This window comes from Tursiops truncatus, chromosome 7, assembly GCF_011762595.2.
Source record: "Tursiops truncatus isolate mTurTru1 chromosome 7, mTurTru1.mat.Y, whole genome shotgun sequence".
NCBI classification, from domain to species: Eukaryota; Metazoa; Chordata; class Mammalia; order Artiodactyla; family Delphinidae; genus Tursiops; species Tursiops truncatus.
Genome location: NC_047040.1, coordinates 115,395 through 132,342, shown reverse-complemented (window position 1 = coordinate 132,342; position 16,948 = coordinate 115,395). Strand labels below are relative to the sequence as shown.

Genomic DNA, 16,948 nt, shown 5'->3' with positions numbered 1-16,948 from the left:
CATCCTACTTCTTCAGGCCGGTGTCCAATGAGTGAGCAGGAAAACTCGGCGCCATTTTTTTTTTTTTTTTTTTTTTGCGGTACGGGGGCCTCTCGCTGTTGTGGCCTCTCCCGCCGCGGAGCACAGGCTCCGGACGCGCAGGCTCAGCGGCCATGGCTCACGGGCCCAGCCGCTCCGCGGCATGTGGGATCTTCCCGGACTGGGGGCACGAACCTGTGTCCCCTGCATCGGCAGGCGGACTCTCAACCACTGCGCCACCAGGGAAGCCCTCGGCGCCTTTCTTAGAGCTTTCATCACTCTTTAATTACAGTGTAACAGAGCAAGGAAGTGTGCGTGAACCCCTAGAAGGGACACGTGCCTCAGAGTCCCCCACACCCAGCTGCCCCGGACGTTGTGTGCAGGCCACAGGGAGTGGCGGCTCCGTCGGAGGGGTCCCTGCCGAGGGGGCCCCGCACCTGCCCCAGTGCCCTGGAGGGGGCCCAGCGGAGGCCCCTTTAAGTAGCACTGTGAATGGGCGCCAAGGAGAAGTGGGGATACACGGGGGACACCAGGGCCCCCAGGATGGCCTCGGCGGCGTGACTCCAGCTCCGCCAGCTCCCTTCATTGCCTGTTTCCTGGGCTGCATGACGGGCCTGGGCACGCGTGAGGGTGGAGGGGCCCCACCGCCGCCAGGAGCTCTCTTCCAGGCCTGGGGGAACACGAGGCCCCAGGGGAGCCCTGACCTTGTGCATTTCCCCGTGCGCCCCACGAGGGATCCGTGCTGGACCTACCAGGCCTGCTCCAAGGCGGAGTCTCCAACCAGGACCCGCGGGCCTCTATGTCCAGGCACCAGGCCCTCCTGGGAGGCAGCTGGCGTGTGTAGGAGGGAGGCTCTGGCCAGCTCAGCCTGAGACTGGGTCTGGAGTCCGGGGTGAGGCTCCTTCCCCCGCCCACGGAGCCGGGCAGGGCTGGCAGGTGCTGGCAGGGGTGGGCGTGGTCACCCTTGGACAGGCTCACCTCCTGGGCTGCCCTACCACTCTGTGCTCTTCCAGGGAAGGTGCCCCCCTGGCTCTTGGCGGAGGGTCTGAAGGACTCGGGCCAGCCGAGGAAGCCGGTCAGAGGGGCCAGGAGCAGTGTCCGTCCTCAGTCCTCAGTGGCCGGGGCCCCTGCGGGCTGTCTGCGGAAGCCCTGCGGCTTGGGGAGCCCGGCCTGCCCGGGAAGACGATGGTGGCGTACTCCGTCTGCTCCGGGACACAGGGGGCCGGGGGCTCCGGGGTCTTCTCTCGCCACTGGAAGTCTAGCTCCCCGTAGTCCACGGTGCACGCAGGCCCGGTGGAGGAGCCCTCCTTCTTGGGGAGAGAAGAAGGGACGGGTCGTCGGTCTCCGAGGGGCTGACACACACACACACACACACACACACACACACACACACACACACTCTCACTCTCTCTCTCTCTCTCTCTCACACACTCTCTCTTTCTCTCTCTCTCTCTCTCTCTCTCAAACGCGCGCGCACAGCAGGGCAGGGCTGGCCACCCAACCTCGGACACGCAGCGGTGGCGCGCGAGGGGCGTGGCTGCTCTGAGGCCGCCCCCCCCCCCCCCCCCCCCCCCCCGCCCTGGGAGGTGCGGCCGCGGCAACGGCACCGCCAAGGGAAGGACGCTCACCGGAGGCTGGTCTTCGCTCCTGCGCGCGCAGCCCTCTGCAGAGAAGCACACGAGTCAGGGAGCCCCGAGGCCCTGCTGTCGTGGCGGGGGTCTCAGGGGTCCCTGGGAAGGGACCTGGGTTGTCTGGTCCCCAGGGCCCGCCTGGCTTCCAGGCCTCACGTGCGGCCCAGCCCAGTGCGCAGCGCCCGCTCGGCTGGCGCAGCACACACAGCGGGCGCATCATCAGTGATCCCCGCACGTTCTCAAAAATATTTAAAGGCGGAAAGAGCGATTCCCTGGAGAGATGACCTCCCACAGGGGCTTTGCTCTCAGCTGGGCTGCACCCCTACCCCACTCAAGGGGTGGGGTGTCCTCAGCCGTCTCCAGGCCTGCGGTGGCTGTGGCTTTCACCTTGGGCGCCCAGCGGTTAGAAGAGCTTTCAGTGTCCTGCAGCCTAAGGTGCAGCCTGAGGTGACTCAGCCTTGCGGGGGGGCTGCCCTCCCCACTCCCCTCCCTCACACCCCTCCTGAGAGCAGGCACAGGGGTTGTGAGGGGACCACAGACCCTGGGAAGCCCAGTCTGGCCCCTCCCTGTGGGGGGACATGGAGGGGGTAGGAGCAGGGGAGGGGTGAAGGGAGGGAGACTGTGGGCTGCGCCTGTGGGGACTGGCGCGGCCTTACCCCGAGTGGCCCAGAGGAAGACGGCTGCCAGGACCCAGGTCAGCAGCACCAGCAGCAGAGCTCCCAGCAGGACGCTTGTGACACGGGCGACTAGGCCCTGTAACTGGCCTTCGGTCCTGGGTGGGGGGCTGGGGCGCTCTGTGGGCAGCTCCAGGACTCCCTCTGCAGGGGCAACAGGACAGGAGTCAGAGCCGGGGGACCCAGGGCCCTGCCCTCTGCGAGTCCTAGACCTGCGCTGACCAGTCTCGCCCCGGCCTGCACCCCGGCACAGCTTCCGAGCACGAGCTCATCCTGAGAGGCGCCTGCCACCGGCCTCTTCCTCGAGGACAAGTGGGTCTGGGGGTGCTTCCAGGCATGCAGAGCCAGGGCCGTGGGTCGCCGTGGTCCTGAGTGTGGGACAGAGCCCTGGAATGGAGCCTGGCAACCCCTGCCCACGATGCCCCATGGCTGAGGCTGCTCCTGCTGGCTGCCCAGACCCCGCCCTGCTCACCCATGCCCTCGGGTCGCCGACGCCCTCACCTGTCACCGTGAGCTCCGCAGGCCGGCTCTCGTTGATCTGCGTCTTGGGGGGCAGGTAGATGGCCCCACAGAAGTAGACGCCGCTGTCATTGCGCTGGGCGGCCATGATGCTCATGTGGAAGTGTCGCCCGCCGGGCAGCGGCGTGACGTGGAAGCGCCGGTCCCGGCCAGGCTGGCTGCGGTCCTCGGGGAAGGCGGCCAGCTTGTCTGTCTGGTTGCTGGGGCTCATGCGGTACCAGTTGAGGACGAAGTGCTCGGGCTTGCTGGAGAAGCTGCAGGTGAAGGTGGCGTTCGCCCCCTCGGGCACAGTGAGCCGGGCCGGGGAGAAGGTGAGGGGGCTCCAGGGCCTGCTGGGGGCATCTGAGGGGTGGAGAGAGGAGCAGTGGGCGGGTGTGCGGAAGGGGTATGGAGCCCGCCCACCAGACCCTCCCCGCCCACTCTCCCATGGCCTGTCGATGGGAAGGTTGTGCAGTGCTTCTGGGGACGGGTGCTCGCCTCTCCCGGGCCGCTCCGGGGTGCGACTTTGTCCTTTGACTCTACTGAGACCTGGGGCCAGGCTGCGATCTGGCTCTGACCTCCAGGCCCTCGCTTTTCCCCCTCCGCAGTGGTGGTTTAAGGGCCTTCACCCTCTCCCTCCTTGAGTCCCAGTTGCCAGTCCCCGCAGGCCTGACCCCCACGCTCCCTGCGCTGGGGGAGGGGGAGGGTAACTGGGAGGCTGGGCTGGGCTGGTGGGGGCGTCCCACGGAGAACCCAGCCCCGGCAGGCTCCAGCTCAGAACCAGCTCAGAGCTGGGAGCGCCCCCTCCACTCCCCCCGTGGGCACTGCTGACTGGGCGTGCCACGACTGCGGACTGGTGCCCAGAGGCCAGCGCGGACGAGCCTGGGCTCTGTCTGCAGGCCCCACCTGGGGATGCCCCGCCACATGCAGGGGCCCGCCTCGCCGACACACACACGCAGCTCACGTTGGCACGCGCACGCACGGGTGTGCACGCCCTCACACCCAGCTCGCTGGCTGGGGGGTTGGGGGTGGGGCAGCCCCTCCCAGGAGATGCCCAGCCGCACCCCACACAGAGTCCAGGCTGACGTGATGGCCCAGGTCGCAGGGAGGGGCCCCGGTTGGGACCCACATGTGGCCAAACCCACACCCGGTGCTTTAGCCCCCTGCGGACGGCTCATGCTGGGAGCTTGCGCAGTGGCCCCTGATTTGCACACAGTGGCAGGCCTGAGGCTGCCCCCCAAGACCCAGCCCCCCTCAGCCCCCTGCCCGCTCCTCCAGGGAGGGGGACACCCCCAGCCCCTGTGGAGGGGCAGCTCTGTGCAGGGCTGGCGGTTGTCTTCGCATCTCTGTGGAGGCCCGTCCCACTGGCAAGGAGGGGCGGGGGCAGCGGGGAGGCCGGGGCGGCCTGAGGGCGGCCAGGCCTCCCCTCTCAGCCAGGCCCACTGCCCCGCGGGGCCCGCATCTGCTCCCCTGCCACCGCCCTGCCGCCGCTTCGGTACCTGCTGGACACAGATTTGGTCAAAGTCGCGCGGTGGTGATGGTGCACCGGATCCGAGAGTCCTGCTCTGCACAAGGCCCTTGGGCGCCCCCCACCCCAGGGCTCCCACCCGCAGCAAGCCCGCATCTGGGTCCGGAGACCCAGGGCGACTCACAGGTACCCCAGGAGCCGCTGTTCTGGGTGGTGCCCCCCAGACTGTGCTCCCAGCCGTCCTGTGTCCACGCCAACCCCCCTTTCCCACCTGCCAAGGCCTCGAGTGAGCCTCCTGGGGAGCCTCCCTTCCTGCACAGGCCCCTCCATCAGGGCCCCCGTGAGCGCCTGTGGGGATCTTTGCTGACGAGCCCTGCATGGACGGGGGCCCCGCTCGTCTTCAGTGCAGGCCCTCACCACCACCCCCATTCGCCAGCCTGAACTGGTGGCCATTTGAGTCTCTTGTCTACCTGCTTGCTCTCTGTGGGGCTCTCACAGAATCTGGACCTGAGTAGCTGGGACCCTGGGCTACGTAGGTCCCTGGCCTGGTTCTCTGCATGGCTTCCCTGCTGCCCCTCAGACCCCTACCCCAGCACAGCCCTACCTGGATGCCTGTCCCCCCCCCCCGCCCCCCCTGGACCCTCACAGTGTGGGCAGAGGCAGGGGCTGGATGCAGCTGCTGGGGGGCCGGCCTGGGGCACAGGTCAAGGGCAGTGTCCGTGGGGTAGTGTGGGAGGGGACAGCCCATCACCCGGGGCCGCTCGGGACCCAACACTGACCAGGAAGCACCCGCCTCCCCAAAGGCACAGGGTGCCTGGCTGTCAGGGGCTCCCGGTGGCCCGGCCAGCGTGCAGGGCCACAGGGGGGACCCTCACGGGGCGCTCAGAGGCCCCCCAGATGGAGAAAGATGGTTCCCTGGAATGAGAGCCCAGAAGCATCACGGGAAGCAGAGCAGAGGGAGTGTGGGGCCGGAGACCTCAGGGCTGAGATGGCGCTGGGAACAGGCGGGAGAGCCAGATGGGGCCTGGGCTCCTGTGTGACCCCCACCCCTCTACATCAGCCTTGGCCTGGGATGCTAACAGAGCTTCTTCCCGAGTCCTGGGGTCCCCTTTATCCCTGCAGGATGAATGTCTGTGCATCTTTTCTTATGTTGTTTGAGTAATTGAAAATTTAAATGTTGTCTATTTATGTAATAATGGAATGTCAGTGAGGGGTCTCCAGGCTTGTTTTTCTGTTTGAGGATTGGGTTGAGGAGAGAGCCGCTGAGCCTCAGCAGGGTCAGGAGGGAGAGACCCTGGGGGGTGCCTGGGTGTGGGGCACACTGTGAGCACCAAGGTGGCACCGGCCCGGCTCCCGTGGAGGGAGGCCTGGCACGGGCTCAGGGCGGCCCTAGAGACCACATTTCACAGCTACCATCTAACACCTGATTTAGGCAACATCCACCAGTGGGTGCTGAAAGCATTGCCCAGCGGACTGCTGGGTCCCTACCTCAGGTCTCTGATTCATCCCGAAGGGAGAAGAGCACCTTCCCCCCCCCCCACCGTGCTTTGCAGTGGACCCAGAGGGAGCGACCCCGTATGACCGGTCTCCGATGGGTGCCCCAAGAAGGACCATCATGTCTGTGACCTCCCAGGTGGCAGGTGCTTGCACACCTGGCCTGGCTCCTTCAGGAATGCCAGCAGCGGCAACAAAAGCAGAAACAGACAGGTGGGGCTACGTCAAGCTAAAAAGCTTCTGCACAGCAAAGGACACCATCAAAAAATGAAAAGGCAGCATAGTGAATGGGAGAAAATACTTGCAAATCATATATCTGATAAGGGGTTGATATCCAAAGTATATAAAAAACTCTTACAACTTAATAGCAAAAAAACAAACAATCTGATTAAAAAGTGGGCAGAGGACCTGAAGAGACATTTTTCCAAAGAAGACATGCTGATGGCCAACAGACACATGAAAAGAGAGATGCTCAACGTCACTGATCATCAGGGAAATGCAAGTAAAAACCACAATGAGGTATCACCTCACGCCCGTCGGAATGGCCTCGTCAAGAAGTCTAGAGATAAAAAAAAAAAAAAAGAAGTCTAGAGATAACAAGTGGTGAAGAAGACATGGAGAAAAGGGGATGGAAACTGGTACAGATGCTGTTGGAACAGTACGGAGGTTCCTTAAAAACTAAACACAGAACTACCACGTGATCCAGCAATTTCACTTCTTAGTATTGTCTGAAGAAAATGAAAACATTAATTTAAAAGATATATACACCCCAATGTTCACTGCAGCACTATTTACAATTGCCGAGATACAGAAGCGACCTCAGTGCCCATCGACAGAGGAATGGATAAAGAAGATGTGGTATATATACAATGGAATACTACTCAGCCATAAAAGAGAATGAAATCTTGCCACTTGAGACAGCTTGGATGGACCTAGAGAATATTTGTCTTTCTCTGCCTGAAGTAAGTCAGGCAGAGAAAGACAAATACTGTATGATTTCACTTATATGTGGAATCTAAAAAAAACCCAAAAAAACAAAACGAGACAAAAACTGAGCTCATGGATATAGAGAACAGATCGGTAGTTTCCAGAGGTAGGGGCTGGGGAAATGGGTGAAGGTGGTCAAAAGGTACAAACTTCCAGGCATAAAATAAATAAGTCCTTGGGGTGTGATGTGCGGCATGGTGACTAGAGTTAATAATTCTGTGTTGCGTATTTGAAAGTAGCTAGGAAAGTGGATCTCGATAGTTCTTTTCACAAGAAAAAAATCTGGTAACTGTATATGGTGATGATATTAGCTGGGCCTACTGAGGTGATCATTTTGGAATATATACAAATACAAATACACTGTATGCCTGAAACTAATATAATGCTATGCCGATTACACCTCAAAAACTCCTAATTCTAAGGATTTCCATATCTAAAATAAAATTGAGATTCGATTAAAAACAAACAAACAAACAAAAATGCCTGCTGTAGGTCAGAGGAGGCTGAGGACAGTGGCGTCCGGCTGAAGCTGAGGGTCTGGACTCGGCTCCGTCAGGGAAAGAGCCCAGCCAGACGGCAGGCTCGGGACGCAAGGGCATCTGATCTATGGGACTGCGTCAGCCACCATCCCGGGCGTTAGGAGAGTCTGTGACTAACGCTCAGGTGACCAGCAGTGCACGGATGGAGAGGGCTGTGGGCTGCGCCGGCCCCCAAATACCCGCGTTCAGCAGCACCCTGGAATGTGACCTTATTGGGAACAGGGTCTTTGCTGATGTGATCCGTTGAGATGAGGTGTGGGGTTGGCAGCCCCTAACCCGACACGACTGTGTCCTTACTGGGGAAAAGGGGATGCGTGGACAGCTCCACACACGGGAGGACGCCGTGTGACACAGAGCAGAGCTGGGGTGACGTGTCCACAGGCTGAGGGACACCAAGCATCGTCACCACCGCCTGCAGCTGGGAGAGGCCTGGAACCACGTCTTACTCGCAGCCTGGGGAGGAAGGGACCCCGTGACACCGAGGTCCGACTTCCAGCCTCCAGAACCGCCGGCCCATAAGCTTCTGTGGTTCCAGCCGCCCGCCTGGTGTGGGAGTTTGCTACGGCAGCCCCAGCAAACTAACACAGAAAGCCAGGGTTACCAAATTGAAGACTCTGGGTGAGGGTGTTCACTGCTGTGTTTCGGTAACTTTTCTGTATCTTTCAAATATTTTTCAAGTTTGTACGTTGAAAAAAATAACACATATCTGACTTAAAAAAATGTGTCATAGGCTGGGCCAGACAGTTCTTATAAGATCGAATTCTCATGACGCTATAAAGCAGGCATTATTATCAGCAAACTGCAGGTGGGAAAACCGCAGCTCAGAGAGGTTAAGGGACCTGCCTGAGGGCACAAAGCTCACCAGTGTCGGCTTCAGCTGGAACTCAAGGCCGGCCCCTTTCACGTTTTGATTTTCCCCTGCTTTGGGAAGGGGCCCTGGTGTGGAGTGGGTGGCGAGGGCAAGTCACAGCGCCTCCCGAACCCCCGGGCCTTGGTTCCTCCTCCCGGGATGACACGCACCCTGTCTCCACCCACACCCCGTCTCCACCGCATGCCGTGCCTGGGCTCCGCAAGCCTCCGCACAGGGCACCTTTTGGCCACAGGCTCTTGGACCACTGACTGCAGCCGTGAGTTTCCTCCGTCCATCCTGAGAGCGAGGCCAGGTGTGGGGAAAAAGCAGGGCGACCTGGGCGCTGAGCAGGTGCTGAGCAGGCCCGGCTAGGCAGAGACAACTGAGGGCCTCTGGGCACAGAATCCAAGACTGGCAGCCAGTGGGGATCAGGCAGCCTCACCTCGGCTTGGCCCTTCTAGGGCCCTTGACCCCTGAGCCCAGCGAGGTCTAGAGGACAGGCCCTGGGTCTGGCTGGGGAACCCTTCCCATCAGGGCAGCACCGGGCGCAGTGGCTGAGGGCAGGGCAGCCAGGAGGGGCCTCTCCCTGAGCACCGCTTTGGCCATGGGCCTGCAGGGCCTGCCTAGGGGACAGCCCGTACTGAGGGGTTTGGGGCCGGGACCCGCTCCAGAACCTGCTGTGGACGCTCCCGGATGTGCCCGGGCACTGTGCTCCAGGGCAGCTCGTCCAGAGGCCCAGGTGGGGCTCATCCCAGGCCCACGATGGGATGGGTCTTTACTGGAACTGTTGCACTTTTGACATAATTGGAGAAACATCTCCAGGCCACCCAGCCTGTGCCCTCATGGAACCAGTCAGTCCCTTCCCCCCAGGAAAACAGAAGTGGGGCCGAGGTCTGGGGCTCTGGCCGCCCAGCCCTTTCATCCTACGGAGAGGGCCATGAGCTTGCCCGTCCCTCGGGACTCCCAGGAAGAGCTGGGATACTCCTGCCTGCTCACAAGCAAGGAAGGGACTCACCACCAGGTGAGGGGAGTGGGTTAGGAGCCAGAGCCCAGAGAGGGCCCTTCACCTGCCCAAAGCCACACAGCGCCCTGCCAGGGGCCGTGCTGGGCTTCAGGGGCCTGGTTCCCCCCACACCCCCGCCAGAGACTGAGAACCGGAGGTCTTTGCCCAGCCTGACCCCCCGCCACCCAGCCCCGACCCACATACCTAGGAGCCATCCTGGCTGCCAGCCCAGCTGCAGCACGGCCCAGACGAGTGGCCACAGTGCCCGCGGGGTCCCCATGCCCGGAGCGCCAGCCCGCCCGGCATGCTGTCTCCTCCACTGCTTGCAGAAGTGCAGAAGGAAAGGAACGTGTCCGGGTCAGGTCGCAGGGCCACGCCCCAAGCCCCTGCCCCCCCTTCCTCCTCCTGCCCTTGGGCAGGGAGCTGGTGGGAGGGAGATGCTCTGCACAGAGACGAGGTGAGAGAGAGGGAGAGAGAAACAGAGAGACGGAGGCAGGTGGAGGGGGAGGTGGGTTTGGCCCCCTTCCTCCCACTGCGGGGGAGGGGCGTCTCCATCCCGGGCATTCTTGTCTCTGTATTTGTTGTTGACTCTTCCGGAGCCTGTGGGTCCGCTGGGAGGGGGTGCAGGGTCTTCTCTGCTCCCCTTCCCCAGCCGTCCCTCTGCCCTCTCTGGGCTTAGGTCCCTGGAGCCACAGTGTTTGAAGCACCACAGGCACCACCAGGCCTCTACTGCCCGCCCCCGCCATCCGGCGGGCTGTGGGCAGTGGTCACACTGCTGCCCCCAGTGGGCAGTGAGGGTCTGGGGCCTCTCCTCCAGGCCCACCTAAGACCCTTTCCCTTTTGTCCTACCCAGGGTCCTGGGCCCCTCCCTGCCCCCATGGTGACCCTGCTAGCCCTGTGCTGAGGGGCGTCGGGGCTGGGGGCGGCCGCGTTTCCAGATCTTTCCACTATCAGCAGCTTCCTGAGCCCCTCCAGTGCCGGGGCTTGACGGGTAATGCAGACCTCACCTTCCAGGACTGACTTGCCTCAGGCTGGGGGAGGTCCTGGGGTCCGTGACCCGCCTCCCCCCCCCCCCCCCGCCCCCGCACAGCCGGAACATTTGTGAAGTGATTGGATTATTCACCGCATTTCGCTCTAAGCGTTTTGTTCTAATGAATGGAAAACAGGAAAAATGAAACTGCTGATATTAGTGGCGCAATGTGTAGGTCTCGTCGGCTAAGATGACAGAGACTGAAACCGCCCGACAGCTGCTGTTCAGCTCCGGCTCTGAGACACTCAGGGTTCGCTGTGAAGGGAAAACATTAAAGAAAGCTGAAACGGTGGGAAAAGAGCATCAAAGACGATGTCTCGGGCGCGCCGCTGGCGGAGGAGGCTTCAGCGGCAAACAGAGGGCCACTCCCCAAGCCTCAGCTGCTGAGGCCCCAGCACGGCGAGGCCTGGAGCGTGGGAGGGGTCCCTGCCGCCCAGGTGCGCTCCGAGAGCGTCAAGCGTCGGGGGCAAGCTGGCCAGATGGCTCAGGTGGCTGGTATGGGAGAGAGTGGCCGCAGCTGACCCCTGTGACACCCCATGCCAACAGGCATCTCCTGGCAAACCCTCCCCCCTGGCCTCCCCTCGGGGGGCTGCAGCCCTGGGGGGGGGGCTCCTGTCAGCCCAGGGCCTCCAGGCACCCAGCACTCTGCTCGCTGCTGACCCTGTCCCCGTGAGGCATGTGGCACTCACACTGGGGCCCTGAGGCTCTGTTCTGGGGGACTCAGCTCTCCTCTGAGGACCAGGGCTGGACGAGGCTGGGCTGGAGGGTGGGGGTGTGCTCTGAGCTGGGAGGTGTTGTCCGACCCTGGGGGGGGTCTCCTCACTACCCCTCACCTCAGTTCCATCTGCGAGAGCTCAGACTGTGTCCACAAAGGGCGATGCAGGTCCTTCCTCACCCGCCCACCTCCCTCCCTCACCCTCTGTCCCTCCCCCTTCTCCCCCTTCCTTTCCTCTCCCCGCTTCCCTTCCTCTCCCCCTTTCCCTTCCTCTCCCCCCTTGCCTTCCTCTCCCCCTTCCCTTCCTCTCCTCCCCATTCCCTTCCTCTCCCCCCATTCCTTTCCTCTCCCCCTTCCCTTCCTCTCCCCCCATTCTCTTCCTCTCCCCCCTTCCCTTCCTCTCCCCTCTTCCCTTCCTCTCCCCCCTTCCCTTCCTCTCCCCCCTTCCCTTCCTCTCCTCCCCATTCCCTTCCTCTCCCCCTATTCTCTTCCTCTCCCCCCTTCCCTTCCTCTCCCCTTCCCTTCCTCTCCCCCCCATTCTCTTCCTCTCCCCCTTCCCTTCCTCTCCTCCCCATTCCCTTCCTCTCCTCCCCATTCCCTTCCTCTCCCCCCTTCCCTTCCTCTCCCCCTTCCCTTCTTCTCCCCCCTTCCCTTCCTCTCCCCCATTCTCTTCCTCTCCCCCTTCCCTTCCTCTCCCCCCATTCTCTTCCTCTCCCCCCTTCCCTTCTTCTCCCCCCTTCCCTTCCTCTCTCCCCATTCCCTTCCTCTCCCCTCTTCTCTTCCTCTCACCCCCATTCCCTTCCTCTCTCCCCATTCCCTTCCTCCCCCCTTCCCTTCCTCTCCCCACTTCCCTTCCTCTCCCTCCTTCCCTTCCTCTCCCCCCATTCTCTTCCTCTCCCCCCTTCCCTTCCTCTCCCCGTTCCCTTCCTCTCCCCATTTCCCTTCCTCTCTCCCCTTCCTTTCCTCTCCCCTCTTCTCTTCCTCTCACCCCCATTCCCTTCCTCCCCCCTTCCCTTCCTCTCCCCCTCTTCCCTTCCTCTCCCCCCTTCCCCTCCTCTCCCCACTTCCCTTCCTCTCCCCCCTTCCCTTCCTCTCCCCTCTTCTCTTCCTCTCACCCCCATTCCCTTCCTCTCTCCCCATTCCCTTCCTCCCCCCTTCCCTTCCTCTCCCCACTTCCCTTCCTCTCCCCCCTTCCTTTCCTCTCCGCCCATTCCCTTCCTCTCCCCCCATTCTCTTCCTCTCCCCCCATTCCCTTCCTCTCCCCCCATTCCCTTCCTCTCCCCCCCTTCCCTTCCTCTCCCCTCCTGATTTTCCCCTCCCTCCAGCCTCTTAACCCCTGCCCCGCTGACACCCCTGGGACTGTGGGCTGGCGGGGGGGACCCAGACTCAGGAGGCTGAAAGGGGCCCAGAGACTGTGGAGGTGGGGAGGGGGTGCACATGGCCTGGGGTCGGCAGGACCAGCAGAGCAACTGGGTCAGAGCCAGGGAGGGACGCAGGCAAGTGAGGGATGGGGTAGGAGCCCCAGAGCCTCCGGGGTGCTGGCCCCCCAAAGTCAGCTCCCCCGTGCTTATCAGCTCACTCTCCCCCAAACACCCCCATCCAAACACATGCTGTCACACCACACACACACCGTTCCCCCCCCACACACACCGTCCCCCACACACACACTGTCCCCCCCCACACACACTGTGCCCACCACACACACCGTGCCCACCCCACACACTGTGCCCACCTGTCCCCCTCCCTCACCATCCTTCATTAGGGACAGAATAGGCTTCCTGGATGGAGGGAAGAGGGAAGGTCAGGGCTCCATCTGTCTCCTTTCTGTGTCCCCTGATGTTTGGCCCTGTCCTCTCTGTCCTGCGTCCTTATTTCACCCCTTCAGGTTTGGGAGATTCCAGCCGGGGTCCCAGCCAGGGCCTCCGTTCCCCTGGTCCCACCTATTACCCTCTCACATGACCAGGCGCTGGACGGGGTTCATCAGAGCCAACAGGGGACCCCCAGTTCAGTGGGCTTTCCAGTGACGACAGCTGTGTGTCGTTGTCATTGAGGTGATTGCGGGTGTGATCCCAGTTGTGAGGATAACAGAGCTGGCTCTGCACGTGGGGCCGAGTCTCTCTCTGTGATAACATTTTGCACAACTGCCATCTGCTATTACAACCAGGATGCTGCCATGGGTACGGCCCAGCAGAGGAGTGCAGAGGGCCTTGTTTTAGTTCACTGACTTGTGTGTGTTTAGTGCTGTACGATGTAGCCATGTGACAGCCCTGGCATCCAGCCCTCTGAGATGATGCCAAGGTCCGTCACCACGGGACACCCTGTGCCTCTCTGAGCCACACCCATCTCCCTTCCGCTCTCACCCTGCATCCACTGGTCCATCCTCCAGCATATACTTTTGTCTCCACAAAGCACACAGTGGGATGGCCCGGCAGTGGCCCGCGGGGTGGGTCTCTCATGCCGCGCGATCCCATGGACAGTGGTCCACGCGTGCGTTTGTCTCCACTGGGATCGTCGCTGTGCCCGCATGTGCTCCGTGGCAGGTGGCACACTTGGCTCTTCTCCGCTGAGGTGCACTGGGTGGATCTAGTTTGGGGTGGTCCCGCTGGGAGGATCCCATGTGCAGGGCCTGGGTGAGCAGCAGCTTTGGTCCTGGGATCCGTGGGTGGCTGGGTGCAAGGTGCCGCGGGGTGTGTGTTCTGCGTCTGTGGGGCACCCCACCTCTACCCAGTCCATCAGGCTGCCGGCTGCTTCCTGCCCGACCAACTGCAGAAGCCCAGGGACCAGCAGTGAAGGAAGCCGACGGCCCAGAAGGTTCTCAGCAAAGCGGGCACTGAGGACGCAGGGTCTAGCTCTTAGGAGCCTGGGGAAATTTCCCTACTCGGGCCACCCACCCTTCTACCTTGAGAAGAGGGGCCCGAGAGTTTCCAGGTGTGCCGGCCGAGGTGACACGCACAGCCGGACAGGAGCGGAGGGAGAGTGGGGGAGAGGGGGCTCCCGTGCTCCTGAGGCACCACCAGAGCCGGAGGGACGTTTCCATTCACAGGAGAAACACAGCAAGTGGGAGGATCATCCTGAAACTGCTTCCGAGGGGCTGGAGGGTGGTGGTGTCAGTGACCTCTGACCCAGACTGGGAGAAGCACAGTGGAAATGATGCCCCACAGCCCGGGAGGGCGGTGGATTCACAGCTAGTCTGAGGTTGGAACAGGAAATGGTTAATAGTGATTGCAAATACAAACTTTCTGCTCTATCCTGTTTCTGAAGCATTTCCCAGAAGTTAAAAAAGAGCGCCTAATTTATCTGCCCAATTTAACAATCAAATTAAAAAATAGGGACAAAATATTTTCACCATTTATTGTACACAAGAATAATAGTTGGCTTGTTTGTTAAGGTGGTGGGTTCCCAGATTTCTTACCCCCTCATTTCTAAACTTTCTAGAATGCTGTTGGGAGTTTAAATGCAAATTTATATTTTAAATTTCCAAAAGTGTGTGTTTGGGTGTATGTGTTCATGTGTATGTGTGTGTGTAGGTTTGTAGGCGTGTGTGTGTATTCATGTGCAGGTATGTGTATGGTGTGTGTTCATGCCTGTGTAGGTGTTCATGTGTTTTGTGTGTGGTGTGTGTTCACCGGTACCTGTTCCCGTGTGTGCGTGTGCTTATACATGGGTTGGTATTTGTATATGTGTATATGTGTGTGGTGTGTTTGTGTGTGCATAGGTATGTGTGTGTGTTCATGTGTGTGTAGTACACGTGTGTGAACACTTCCCTGGCCTATCCCACTGGGTGTCATTCACGCTTCTTGCTGGCTGGTCGCCCAGGCAGCTGAGGTGCTGCCCCGCGGGCTCCAGTGCCAGACTGACCCGGGTGGACGTGCAGCCGCCCCCGTGGGCATGCAAGAGCTGCTGCCCTCTGGGCAGGCTGTCCTCAACTTGGAGGGCCGGGTCCCCTCTGCCCAGCCTGTGCCAGCTCACCCCGAAGGTGCCCCCTCGCCTGCGTCCCTTGTCCGTCCCCTCTGTTGCCCGATGCCACGGCTCCTTCCGGGACCTGGCGGAGGTGCCGGCCCCTCGCTCGGCAGCAGCTGGGCTGGATGCTGGAACTTGGGATGGCGGGAAGCGCCTTTAGGAACAGAACCGGCTGGGTGGGGGCTGCTGTCCCGGCTGCTGGCCAGGACCCCCTCCTGCTGCCTGCAGGCCCCGGACACACACCTCGACGGCATGCTTGGGCTCGGGCCTCCCGGGGGGCCACACGGCCTGGGGTTCGGGGAGTGGCCCATGTTCCTGAAGCTGCACCCCCTCTGCTGAGGTCTGGGGGGCTGAGGTGAGCCCAGCATGAGCTGAGCACCACGCTTCTGCCCAAGTCTCTCTTCTTGTCTGTCTGTCTGCCTGTCTGTCTCAACCTCTCCTGTCCAGACACACAAGGTGGGGCCCTGTTGACAGAGCAAAGCCAATCAGCCGGCTGGCCTCGTGCTGGACCCAGCGACCCCTTGACCCTGACCTGGCTGCCAGCTTTGAGGCCTCCCTGCTGTGCGGTCCTGCCTCTGCCACCCTCCCCCTCCCCACCCCCGGTCCAAATGGGGCAGTTCCCTCGTCCAGGGTCGCAGTGAGGGGCTTCAGGGGAGCCAGCCAGGCGAAGAGGGTGACAGACACTCCTGCAGGAGACTGTCCTCGTGTCTCACCTGGGCTGCGGAAGGTCTGCTTTCACATGCTCCACCTGGAAGCCCCCAGTGTGAGGGCTGCCCCTGCCCTGCGATCAGGGCAGTGAGTGTGAGGGGGGAGGCCAGAGAGTGTCCATGGGGAGAGGGGCCTCGGCGTCTCCCTCAGGGGTGCGATCGTATAGAAATGGTACCTGGTTTCCTGACACCGTTCTCCACCCATACCCCACCCCGGACTGGGGTCATCAGTGCCCCAGGGAGGCTGTCATAGGTTAGAAGGTGGAGGGCAGCGTAGAGGCAGAGGGCGTGGCTACGAGCCTTGTTCATAGAGCCTGTCCTTAGCGGTGCCAGCGTCCTCGCACCGGCTCCGAGGAAGGGCTTCTCCCACCCCATCTACGGGCTGCACAGTCACACAGCCGGACCCGTGGTTCCAGGACACGCCGCACAACCCAGGAATCACGTACGGAGTGGTGTGTGCGTTTTGCTTCGCCCATCGTTTCTCTGGTCAAAAGGAAAAGGAGGGGATATTTATGCCTGAAGAATTTGTTAGCTGACCCTGTAAGTAGTTTTTGCAGGGGGCTTGGCTCGTGGGTTTGGGGAGCACATAAATGGGCAGACGGATAGAGGTACGTGGAGGCTGACTTCCCCGGGGTCTGCACCTGGGCCTTTGGATCAGGCTCTGGGCCAGACTGAGGAGGTCCTGAGAAAGGTTGGAGGCGACAGGCTCCTTCCATTTTGAAAGGGTCCGTCTCATCACCCAAAGGTTATTTTCCAGGGCAGGGGGTGGTGAGTTATGATTCCAAGACTCTCCCCCAGAGTCAGAGACAGTTGGTGGTCTCGGAGCGGAGAGGCCTGCAGGGTGGCCTGGTGTACAGGGCTGTGGTCCAGTCTGGGCAGAGCGAGGGTGCCCACACCCAGCACGGTGTAGGCACAGCCAGGGCCGCTGTGCCTGGAGGCGCTACCAGAGAGGGAGAGCTCGGTGGGGGCTCCTTGGGCCAGGGCTACAGCCATCCCCTCAGCCCCCTGCACAGGCATGTGACAGGACAGCATGGGTGCCCACATACACACAATGGCCCTGGACTGACCAGCAAAATTCAGGACCTTAGAATTGCTATGATTGGCTGGGTGATAACCAAAAAACTCCCAGAAAATGGCTGCTAGAAGTTTATTTCTCTCTTGAAGAAGAACTCCAGAGGTAGGCGACCCTGAAGTGGTATCGTGACTCCAACTGCCCTCAAGGATTCAGGGTCTCAGCATGTGGTTTCCATCTGCAAGGTCACCTCATGGTCTAAGGTGGCTGCAGGAGTGCCAGCCATCACCTCTGCACTGATGAACAGAGAAGGTGGAAGTGGAATGGGAAAAGCTGGACTTCCCCTGGTTACCTGGTCCCAT

The 16,948-nt window shown here is 61.4% G+C and overlaps 1 protein-coding gene across 2 annotated transcripts; it reads right to left on the bottom strand.

Annotated features, from left to right (window-relative positions):
• Positions 1-243: 243 nt before the first annotated feature.
• On the bottom strand, positions 244-9,479 carry PDCD1 (programmed cell death 1). Of its 2 annotated transcripts, none has more exons than XM_033859371.2 (5): positions 9,367-9,479; positions 2,825-3,184; positions 2,306-2,467; positions 1,647-1,681; positions 244-1,328 (listed from the first exon to the last, which is right to left on the bottom strand). In XM_033859371.2, exons 1-5 carry the CDS (start codon positions 9,440-9,442, stop codon positions 1,095-1,097), a joined length of 867 nt encoding a protein of 288 aa, XP_033715262.1. In that variant the 5' UTR covers positions 9,443-9,479; the 3' UTR covers positions 244-1,094. The 2 variants fall into 2 exon arrangements, with proteins under 2 accessions (XP_033715262.1, XP_033715263.1); XM_033859372.2 differs by having other exon boundaries at positions 244-1,325.
• Between the last annotated feature and the right edge of the window lie 7,469 nt (positions 9,480-16,948).